This window comes from Neolamprologus brichardi, chromosome 1 (genome assembly GCF_056152115.1).
Source record: "Neolamprologus brichardi isolate AB-2024 chromosome 1, ASM5615211v1, whole genome shotgun sequence".
Lineage (NCBI taxonomy): Eukaryota > Metazoa > Chordata > Actinopteri > Cichliformes > Cichlidae > Neolamprologus > Neolamprologus brichardi.
Window position 1 is genome coordinate 32,154,325 of NC_142104.1, and position 12,411 is coordinate 32,166,735.

Consider the following 12,411-nt stretch of genomic DNA (forward strand, 5'->3'; position numbering starts at 1 on the left):
AAATGATCTGTAATACAAAATGGGAAAAACTTTTCAGGTAACGCATGTGCATATTGCCATATTTCCCGGGGCTGGGAAGTTGTTATGTGTGGTCATGCTCAGCGGGAAAAAGTAAACAAACTGTCAGGTTTTCAGTGGATTAGCTGTAGCACGGGGCAGGTGCTGCACTCTGGGTGGAGACGCACCGTGTTTTTCTGAGCTTATCTGAAAACCCAGGACAGCTTCACACACCACACACACACACACACACACAAGCAGACCTGTACTCACACAGTCATGCACGCACAAACACCTTTATTCCTACTGTGCAGCTCTGCAGGCAGCTGCTACCCTTCACTGGCTCATTTTCAGCTCTGAGGGTATGGTTCCTGCGGGTTTGAACCCCCAGTGATCTTTCTGTAGTGCTGTTTGTAACTGCAATTTCCCATACTACCATACGGCTCTTCCTCAATCTGACTGTCTGTTAGTCAGTTTACTGGTCTGCCCCATCCAAGCCAAATGCCCATCTCATCCCAGTTTTTCTGCAAAAACGCGATAACGGTGGCTCAGCAATGCAGAGAGACAAGATGGGTAAAGTCCAGCACAAATAACTTCCTAAATCCTAATTCATCTGTCCCCCTGGTGTAGCACACAGATACAACTCGATGGTATGTGAACATCTCAGCAAGTAGGAGTCAAGACACGAGGCCATGCTATGTTCAGAACGCTGGAGGAGATGAAATGACTGATCTAGCAACGCAGGAAGTCTTACAAACCACATTTCTTTAGACTCCGGCCACCGCATCAAAAACCAGAGGCGAGACGATGAATTGTGGCCCCAACAGCGAGAATGCTAAAAGTCACCATGAACTATTCTCACATGAATTATTGCTACAAAGGAAATGGTCTCTAAGGCAGTGATCCACTGCAGGGTCCACAGTGTATTAGTAAGAGTGCAACGCTGTGTGTGTGTAAATATGTGATTCTCTTCACATTCTCGATTTATTTCAAGGTTTCACAGGTATCCGGGCAAAAATCTATTCACAGAAAACTCAAAAAGTTGTAGCTATGAGCGAAAAAGGCAATTATATCTGGCTATTATTTCATAGTTCAAGCTTTAAAGGGCTAATCTGGATACCTTCTTCTTTCAGAGATTGTGACACAGGGGCAAATAACGCCTACTTTCTGTTTCATTTTGTTAAACTGGAAAAGGTAGATTTAATTTCACGAGCTTCAAATCTAAGCAAAAACATTTCACATGGTGGAATTTTCTTTAAAAAGATGAATCTCAGGCAGATCAGCTACATTCACTGGTAGCAGTGATGTTTAGCCTCATTTGAAATGAGTCATCACCTAAGATGACGAATCAATATTATCCCAGCAATACCATTACCATAAGAATGACACAGATTTTCTTTTCATATGTGCAGTGAGGCCTCCCCCCCCGGTGCTCTTTATCAAAAGATTGCCTCTTTTTATAATAAAGTTCTTCATGATGCATGAAATGGGTAATACTAACACTTAGGCTGATGTATCGCCTTTTTATACCAGCCAGAATCTGTCAAGAAATATGGCTGAAATGGTTGCAGCAACTCCGGTGGCAGTAACTGTGACGCTATTAGCACCAAAGTCACACCATATTATCAGTAAGAGGTAAGAGCTAAGAGGTGAGAGATAAAGCAAAGGAAAAGATGAAGAGAGAAATGTGCTGTGGTGTCAGTGGAGATTGACTGGAGATCGAGGACATCATAAAAAATAGCTCCCAGGAGCCTGTTAGCTTAGGGGACACATCAGAGAGCAAGTCGGTGAGCCCGGGGAGTTTGGCTGTTCCAGTGCTAAATGAAAGCGAGCAGAACAAACAGAAATAGCCCTGTTAGGTTTGATGTGCCGGCCCCACGCTAATCTTATTACCCACAGCAGGAAGAAAAAAAAAACCTGCACCAAATAAAACACTAAAGAAAAACAAAATAAGCGAGCCAGTGACTGATAGCCATAAAAAGCCATAAAAAATTAGATCGAGCGCTTGTTAATTACCCTAAGCTGAACTTAGCAACTGAACTCTGACCACAAACGCCCAGCTGATGAGGTGGTGGAACAAATCCACCTTTCTGTGTAAAGCAAGGAGCGAGTCGGTGTTTGAGTTGCGCATAAGAGCCAGAGAAGAGTTACAGGGCACAGCAGGAGCTAATGCTGCCATTAATGTGGGCAGAGTGACCCACGAGGGCTCTTGACAGCAGGAGAATTCTCTACAACAACCTCCTCAGACCATTTCTATGGAAATAAGCTCCAGCTCCGCATATGTGAAAATCCTCGACTTGAATCGAGCGCCTTGCTAACTGCTCTGACTTTTCCCTGATGTGCTCACCCATAAACATTTCCAAGGACGCAGCGTGGCGATAGCGCCTTTAATTTGAAACACGAAAGAGGAAAGAAGTGCACAGAAAGGGCACTTGAGAGGCTGTAAAAAAAAATGAAAGAAATATATCCACTATCTAGGATGCACTTTGGTTCAGTATTGGGCGCATGCTGGGATTTCTTCTACCACACATACAGAGCAGACTCATGGGGTAACAACAGGCCATTTGGGAGGAGGGTCCCTGCAGCACTCAGTCAGGAGAATGGGGAATCAAATTGTTTGTCCTTTGATGATGCAATTGCATTTCCACATCAGCATGTCTGCTTTATATAGAGCGGATTCAAGCCAAAGTGTGTCAACAACACAGGAGATTTTTTAGGCTGTGATTAACAAGCTGTCAGCAAAACAACGGCAGCGGCGGCGTTAATGTTTGTATCCTCTGGAGCCGAGCAAGGATACAGTAGATCTACTGGGACTGTAAGAATATCACTGACAGCGTAAACAAGAGCTGATGAGGATAATAAGCCTTTGATAAGCCCATTAGCACAAACGTTAAAGCACGCAGTGCGCTGAATGGAGGGGCATCATATGGTGTGACACGCCAAGCAGCTAACAAAGCATGTGTAACGCAAAACGTAAGTCGTAGTTAGCATTTCTTATAAATGCAATTAGCATTTAAGCATCAGATTGAATTTATCTGATTATACCTTCGCCAATAACATCCCACTTCTGACTGAATGTATGTAATGAGACATGCTGTGTAAAGCACTTTCAGTGCTCAGGTAGAAAAGTGTTACATAAAAACCTGTTCGCATATTGCCACATTTGGACCAGCAAATGGAAATTTCAGTTTCATCAAGTCATAATGGACTTAGATGCAAAGCTAGGAGATACATATGTTGTTACACAGGAAGAGGGGAATCCTCAGTGCTCTTTATTTTCCTGTTTTTCAGTGGCTTATGTCACACATTTCTGAGTTTTAAGCTAAATCAATTAAATCAAGCCACATGTAACAATCATGAAGCCAGTGTCAAACACCAACAGTGCCTCTAGCCAGCTTACCAGTTTATTTCTTATTACTTTTTTGTGTAACTCCTGTCCTGTCTCATAGCTTTTGCAGTCACATTTATGATTTGAATGCACAGTTGTGCCAAACACATTTTGCTTTTCCAAGATCAGCTCTATAAATTCTCTTCAGTTTATAATTTTTACCTGTTGAGACAATCGTTGTTTTAGGTGGCCACTGGACACTGAGGTGACCTTAAAAATGGCCTTATCAAAAGAGATGTCACTCATCATCATTTCAACATTGTTTCTTTTATTTGTTTTATTACTAATTTTAGTTATTTGTTTTGTTGTCAGGTTACTTTGCTGTTTTCCAGTATGGCGTTCCCTCTGAATCACACATGATGAATGGTGATGAATGAGTTTCATGAATATATATATATATATATATATATATATATATATATATATATCTCCTATATATAGAGTATTCATATTTTTGCATATTTTTACAGTTTTAAACTCTGTTTATTTACACTGGACCTTGGCCTTCAGTGCATCCAGTGTTTGTTACAAGCTGTTTTACCTGCCCTCCACCTGTTAAACAGATGGCTGCAGCAGCAGGTGGGTGGGGCTTCTGTTCTATAACGATCCACTCTTAATGACATGCAGAGCCAAGAAGAGAAAAAACATGTGCTTTTGCCTCCACAGGGATTACTTGTACATATAGTCAAAGAGTGTCCCAAAGGTTTTCTGTAAGTCACCTGATTACATGTAAATGTTCCATGTATTTCGTTACATGAGTAAAATGTGAAGCATTAAACTTCATGGAATCTGGTCAAATGAAATATACTTGATTTGTGTATATTTTGCTTAATGATTCATTATTTAAATATAAAAATCTTTGATTTTATATGTTTTCAGTTTACTCCAAATTACTGCTTCATATTTAAGACGGCAAAGAATCAGTCGTTTGAGTGTATGCTGAACTCATTATCGGAAGGTTTGGTAATGTTTACTATCAGACTCATTTTAACATTATGTATACAACAGAAAATAAAGACGAACACAGTAAAAATACTGTAAGGTCAGAAAGCAACAATGCTTTGAGCAATTCTGGTTAAAATCAAAACAAAAACTGGAGAACAGCGGTGTCGTGTGTAATGTTGTCATACTGGTCAGAGCTTGATGATGGAGGTAATGAAGGAAAACGTAAAGGTTTTTTAAGATAACAATGAGCAGACCCAGAGCAACATTTTCAAGTAGACCTGGATCTTTAATGCAGAAAGATATCAGTTCAAATGCAGCAATACATTTTAAAATAAACAGCCACACAGGGACAGACCATCATCGGGGTGTGCCCATGTTTGCATTTCTACATATGTTCATAATGTGCCAAGTAGGTGCCTTCCTGTTTTTGCTAAGATTCTCGCTGGGTTTAGAAATCAGGTCTGTGTCACACATGCTTAAGGAGACACAAAATATGCTCCAACCTCTTTGACTTCTATGCCTGAAAAAAACATTTTCATGCAAAGAGATCCCCCTTTCTTCTCAGGACAGAACTTAATTTATTCTTTTTTTTTTTTAGTGACCTGCCCCTTCTCAGGTCAGATCTAACTTGTTTTTCTTTCTCAGAAGAAAGCAGCAGCTAACTTGCTGACCTCAAAAAGCAGCTTTAAACCGGATTCTTGCATTGCCCAGAAATGGATGAGAAATGTGTTGAAACTCAAAAACTCATCTTCACAATTAGAGATTCAAACAATAGCCTTTCATTGAATGCTAAGACAAAAAGAGGAGTGCTTTGCCTTTGTCTGATCTTAGTGATCTCCAAAATCAAAAAGCTTGGGTCTTTCTTGTTATATTTAGCCTGCAAGTCTAAAAAAGAAAATAGATTAGTTCAGTAACAAATTAACACTTTCCTGGGCAAGGAAGCATATTTGGTAACATGAACATGAAAAGAGTCCTCCACAGCCAATCAGCAAACATCAGGTTTTGTGATAGTCGGTGACATTACCTATTCTAAACAATCAGTAATGGTCTGTAGCATGTCAAATTTCAGTGTTATTCCTAAATCTGGGGAGTTGGGTTTTTCACCCCTTCCTATTCCAACACTTATCATAACATCAAAACTAACTGGGGTAGGTTGATTAAACCCATACAGCTCATAGTTCAAAAGTGTTGTGAAAGCAACATGTTCTGATCCCAAAACGTAACACACCAACGCTACGTGACAAATTGTTGGTATGTTACGCGTTCGGAAAAAAGAGAACCGTTTGGAATGAATCTAGACATGTACATTTATTTTACTTTCTCATCATGAATCGCTTTGGAAAACACTATCTAATGTGATTAAGGTTGTGGTCAAGGTTAGGGATAAGGTTAATGTTAGAGTTAGGATTAAGGTCAGGGTTTTAATTTATTTACTTTTGATTGAAATGCATATAAGAAATAAACAAGAAGTCTCCCCAGTAGTTATTATTCATAGAATGCTATTTTTTGTCTCTTGTTATAAATTTAAATCTTCTATATCAATACATTTATTTTCAGTAGTTCTACATTACACTGTTGTTGACACTGTTATTTTCACTGGATAGTGACTTTTAAATGTAAACTGTTTTTAGTTGTTTTTAGACACTTTTTGGAAAAATTAACACGCCCTAAACCACAGGTGTTGAACTCCAGGCCTCGAGAGCCGGTGTCCTGCAGGTTTTAGATGTGTCCTTGATCCAACACAGCTGATTCAAATGGCTAAATGACCTCCTCAACATGTCTTGAAGTTCTCCAGAGGCCCGGTAATGAACTAATCATCTGATTCAATTGTGTTCTAAAACCTGCAGGACACCGGCCATCAAAGCCTGGAGTTTCGACACCCCGGCCCTAAACGATCGAGGAACCATGGACGGTCACTTCATTGACCTTTATGTGCACCATAAAAATGAAAACATTTAAAAAAAGTCACACAAGTTAAAAAAAAAAAGTCCTGTAATAGTCTCCAATAACACTTGTTATTAATAAAAAATTAACATCCATTTTAACAAGTGCCCCCTAAAGGGTTAAGTTATAGATTAATCAGTCATTACTCTGAGGCTACAAAATATTTATTGACTGTTTCAGTCAGAGTTTATCCAAAGTTGTGAGCCAAATATGAACAATTTCAGCTAAAAAAAAAAAGAAAAAAGGACACGATAGGTGACTGAATGCAAGCCAGAAGGCTCAAAAGCAGCTCTGCTTAAATCCTCTCATCCTTGCTCAAACAGCCCTCTGTTTGCAAGTAAATAATCTCATCTTCACTTATTCAGTGCCACATTAAATCATTTATGAGGACGTAACGGTCACATTTAATGACAGCTTAGTGCCACAGCTAGACACAATCTCATGTTTATAAAATACAAGTGGAGAAATGAATATGCTCTATAAAACAATCATTAGGATGTGAGGACCACCATCACACTGTTGTGCTTTGATTATAACCCACATATAAAGATTCAATTACTCCTTTCTGCTCAGAAAAGGCGTAAATCTAAGCCCGTTTAAGTTGGGAGGTGATATGGAAGCCAAATCAAATATTACCGTGATGTACGTCTGGATCCCCGTTAATCCAGCGACAACAGAAATTTGCGATGCCTTCAGGGTATCGCAGGGATAATGCCGAGAGCCACGGTTCCATGATTTACATAGTTGATCTAACAATCAGCGTTTCCCAGCCTTTCCTCATACGGTGTGGGACTGTTTGTGGACTGAGTGGTGCTCTGGGTAAACCTCTTTACCATGCAGATCAAACAAAAGCAGACAGACTGGAGGGCTTGTGGCTACACAGCTCTCAGCACATTTAGTGGATTTAGTCTGTTGTGGCGGCGACCCAATGACAACTTCACCGAGCGCTGAGCAAATCCTTCAATCCACAGATTGACGCTCCCGAGCCTCTCAGTCAAATAAGGCCATTAGTGCCATCGCAAGTAATCTGGGCCTCCAGCACCCACAGATTGAGCCTTTTGCTCCACCGAAAAAACCCACACGGTGGAAGCGTCCCGATGACCGACTTTTTCCAGACGGGCTGGAAACCCCTGAAAATGAGCGAAGCGATGGCTCCAGACTCAAATGCCATGATTCACAGGGAAAGCCCAGCATGCATAAGGCGGAAAAATCCTTCCAACAGCAAGTTTACCAAAAAAGTTTGACTTTAGCAAAAGCTTGAAACTATCCTGAAAGGCTGTGTCAAAACTTCCTGTAAGTACATATTCCACCACTGTTGGCACATGGCTATCTTATTGTGTTTGTTATTGCCACCCTCTAATCATACTGACTGTATCACAATAAGCTCAAAACAGGAGTGCCAGAGCTCTATTGTCAAACTCCTATGAAAGAAGCAAATTGCTTATAAGTTTAAAAAGAAAATCTATTTTAACACCAGCCCCAATAGCATAATCAAAGTCCCGAGCCTGGTTCATAGCTGCTCTTTAACCGAGCAATCCTTGTTCTCTTTACAGCCAGTCATCATCATGTCATACCCAGAGCTCATAACAAATCTCAGTCTGCAGCCCACGGCCTTCATAAACACCCTCCTAAAACAGAACAATGAATTTAACGCTTCAACGCGCTGCCACCCATTCTGCTTTTAACATCCTGTGCTAATAGACATCATGAGACAGCCACGCTGGCCCTGGCTCACCTGAGCTGGGGAAAAATATGGTCCTACCTTCACAGTAAGTAGAATCCCCGTGGATGGAGGCATAGCCACTCTTGCATTCACACTCTGCTTTAGTATTCCTGTTTTTACACTCCGAGTTTTCCCCACAAATGAGTCCCTCTGCGCAGAAGTCATAACCTAAAAGAAAAGAGCAAAGGAAACCTTTGAAATCTGCTCACTCAAGGCTATAAAATGTTGTGTACAGACACACAAACACACACACACATGCATGCCCGTAATGCAGAGATAAAAGCAGATAAATGCACAAAGGAGCAACCTTGTTCCTGTCATCTACAACACTGTGGATAACAGGGTGCCTGAAGTGTACGGTGAGTTTACAACTTTAAATAAATCTGGTGTATTAATGAAAGTTCTCATGCAAAAGTGCACGTGCTAACGAGACAAAACATGCAAATGCAGACACACAAACTCTGCTGATGTAGGAAGATCTCCAAGTCATCAATTCAATCGGCTGAGTGAGCCACGGTGCTCTTACAGTATTTGAAGACATCCTTTTAATGAAGTTTCGATTTCTGAAAAACCACAACTACCACAACAGGTGGAGCACTGCATCAGTCATGCAGAATGGACAACTTTCAAAATTCAAAACACAAATACACACACATACACAAAACTGCAGTATAACAAGCTTTGCCATGTAATTAAAATACTGTAGAGTGTATTCTGTGTGTGCAGCTATGATGCTATCTCAAGGCAACATGGAATAATTACAGCCGCGTTTACAGAAGAGTAGCAATGAGTGAAAACTTCCAATTGCTGACTTCCCCAATGACCAGCTGTGTTTCAGTCCTAGAGGAAATCGTGCCCAGTAGTTTAACTCTTCTCCCCCTATCGCTGCTCCACCCCAGCAGCCACTGCCAGGGCTGAAAAATGAAGCCAAACGATGAAGTGCCAGTTCCTCAAATGGCCACTTGAGACTATCTACAAAAGCCAGTTAATCTCCATTGGGTACACATCAAAGTGCCCAACTTGCTAGGAGGAATAAACATGTTTATGCCTAGTACAAAAGAAGAAAAAGGTTCTGGTCATGGTGACAAGTGAATTTCTATGTAAGTCACCCATTTACATATTGAAGTCCTGCATGATAAAGGGGCCTCTTGGTTACAAGTAGATGCTGGCACAGGTGGCTGGAGCCACTAGCTGCCTGCTAGACATTACCTCAGCTAACTGGAGTAGCTGAGCTGGACCTCTTGACTGTCCTTTTGTGGTGCTGGTGCTGTTTAGAGTGTTTTGATGTGAGTATCTGACAAATAACAGGGCTTGCTGTGAGATTAATTGCACTGATGATATTGATGTTTTTTTTAATTATTTTTTCCCCTTTAGCAATAATTAACAAGTACCTAGCTGTAGCTAGTAGCTAGTTAGATGATAACTTCGAACTCTGGTCTCCTGCCTGTGTGTGATCATTTCTGCCTACGTAGATAGAGAACAGCTACATCTATCATTCATTTGTGCTCTGTGATCTGAACCAAGCCAGAGTGAGACTCATGCACATGCACAAAAATGTGACCCAACAGAGAGACAGACAGACATAGATGATTGTCTCCTGCTCAGTAGGTACGAGTTGATATAGCCCATCGTGTCCTGTAATGAGTGACAGACTGGCTGCACATAAAAGCCCTGCGAGGCAGGGAGCCCGGGGAGCTATTACCGAAGAAAGACTTGTGCCTGCATTATTCTCCCTCTCAGTCCTTACATCATCTGCAGCAGGTCCTCACAGGATCATGTGGACATGTTGCAGAGAGACCAACTGTGATAGCGTGTTTATGTAAAAGGGGAGTTGTTGCTGGATTTTGATTTGCACTGCACTGCGCGCTTGCACGAGCCCCTCACACTGTGCAATTCTTTGTTTTCTTTCCCCGGTGAAATTCTACCTGGTATGAAGACTATGTGACAATTGTGTAATTACCAATTTAACAAAGCCAGCGTGACTCCGAGGACTTTAACAGCGAGGTACAATTACATCTCAGAGTGGTGGTAAAGGACCAAGTCACGACGCGGTTAAAAGAGGCCTGGAGATGATTTGGTAACAATGATAATGAATAATGACCGACTCGGCTTTTTAGCAAGTGTGTGTGTGTGTGTGTGTGTGTGTGTCGGAGAGGTAAGAAAAGGTTTGGAGAGAAGAGGCACTGAGACTTTAATCTTTAATTGCTGCTCCTTACTGTATTAAATCTACTTTTCTGTTCTTCCTTCCTCAGCTATATTTCCCTTAATACTGCAAAGCTTTCTTTTCTCTCCTTACTCTTTTCTCTTACTTTCCAACAAAAGGAGTTCAAGTCCTTTCCTTCCTTTACTCTTTAGTTCCTCTCCTGCTTTCTCTTTACTCTCTCTCCTCATTCTTTACCTAACACTCTCAGTATTATCAGTATATCAGTTTGTAGTCATCATCTCTTTTCCTTTCTTTTGCTGGCATGTGCGTTTTACCTTATTTACCTCCCATCTGCCCCCTTCCTTCACTTCATCACAGCAAGTCTAAGACTTAATTTTACCTTCCGTTACCTTTCTGCTTTTTGCTGTCTTATGCTATACTCATTTATCTTTTCGCCTCCCTCTCTTTCTTATTCCCAAACATGTATTTTTCCTTTCCATTTCATCCCCGTCCTGTGAGAATACAGTGAGTCTAAGAAATGCTAGCTTACCTAAACAAGAGTCCAATTTCCTTCACTCAGAACCTGCCCCGGGATTCTTTCATTATGTCTCTGTAGATGGCAGGCTCCTGTAGTTTGTTTATTCAATGTATTTACTGAATTACCAGTGGCTATTTACCCCGTAGCACTTCCCTGCCAAAGCAGTGGGGTTCAGGTAAATAGGCATAGCAGGTGCTCTATGGCAGAAAGACCAATCTGCTCTGAAAGGTACACGGGCCAAAAAGCATTCACAGTGGATGACAAGGGAGAGAGACTAAATTATTGCAGAGGCACAGCCTGAATCAGCACTGGGAAGATGGCTGTGTTTACTCCTCACAGCGACACGGTACCGGTGTGTACATGCGAGAAGAAAAAAAAGAAGAAAAAAAAGTAATTCGTGCAACTGAGAAAAGTGCAGTGGGAAGTGGAAAGAAACATGTACCTCTGCAAACATTGCAGCATCTGCCATCTGGTAAGATCTGTTCACTGAGGGTGCAGTTTAGATCTGGACAGGTCTCTGTGACTTTCACCATCAGGCCATTCTGGAAGGACAGGACACAGGCAAGACATTGTGATTTCAGAGATGGGGTCAGATGTGTGAAGGGCTATGCATTAAGAGAGAATCAGTTTTCCACCAGTTATACAATCTGATCTCTTATAATATTTAAAACTGCAACCTCTCATCCACAGGACTGCTTCTTCAACCTTTAGGCCATTTTTTTTCTTATCAGTCCCATTTCCCGACTTTAAACACTTAAATCAGCTGTTTTTTGAAAGGCCATACTGGGTATTGAGTAAATTATATTATATTATATTAATATTTCACATCTTTCCTCAATGTCGTCCCTATGTAGGAACCATTTTAACTGCTTTCTCGTGTCATCTGTAAATAGCCCAGTTTCTTGGTGAACCTCTGTCTCACCATCTGATCGTGCTGTTTTTCTAAAAATGTATTCTGTATTTTAGTTAATTTATTAAAGCTGCACTATTTCTGCACTACTGACTCAAACAGTAGACACATAAAAACATTTGAATGAGGAAAAGCCTAAATGAGCCAAATAGATCATTTGTCTCTGAAGGAGCCAAAGGAACCATGGAAATAAAATGAATATTAGATTTTAAAACTTAAATTAATAATAATGTTGCTCTGTGTGTGACCAGGGTGGAAATAAATATATATATGGTAATATTTTAGTTAGCTTCATAAAACGATTACATATCTAACTGTTACAGCGTTGCCATCTGTCAAATAAATGAATATATTCATCATTAATTAATAAAATTACCAGTTTGGCTTAAGCTCAGTCTGTTCGCCCAATCTGCAAAATCTCAGAAAATACCAATAAATGCCGAAAACCTTAAAACCACGTACTTTATTTTTGAAAAGCACTTTTTACTCTATTATTTTTAACATGCAACTATATGTTAATGGTTGTCAAATCAATTCTTTGAATACTGGCATTGTTTGGTGCCATCGACAGCTACGATGAGCTCAGCAACACCAAGCCTGTGCACAGTGCAGTATAATTCATCAGTCAGTATTAGTCTTCACAGTATTTACTCAATACTTTGTTGAAGCATCTTTGGCAGGAATACAGCCTGAAATATTTTTGTGTATGATGCTACAAGCTTTGTACATATATTTTTGGCATTTTCTCAAATGTTTCTTTGCAGAACTTCTCAGCCTCCATCAGGTTGGATGGAGAATAATTTTAAGCCATTTTCAGATCTCT

At 40.5% G+C, this 12,411-nt stretch overlaps 1 protein-coding gene across 1 annotated transcript in view; it reads right to left on the reverse strand.

Annotated features, from left to right (window-relative positions):
• The window catches only part of LOC102787874 (protein kinase C-binding protein NELL1-like), a 299,433-nt gene that overhangs the window by 164,040 nt on the left and 122,982 nt on the right, over positions 1-12,411 (reverse strand). The window contains exons 11-12 of the mRNA XM_087840916.1: positions 11,121-11,220; positions 8,037-8,165 (exon numbers count right to left, since the gene is read on the reverse strand). Of these exons, the coding sequence (XP_087697042.1) occupies positions 8,037-8,165; positions 11,121-11,220 (229 nt within the window). The remainder of the gene's footprint in view (positions 1-8,036; positions 8,166-11,120; positions 11,221-12,411) is intronic.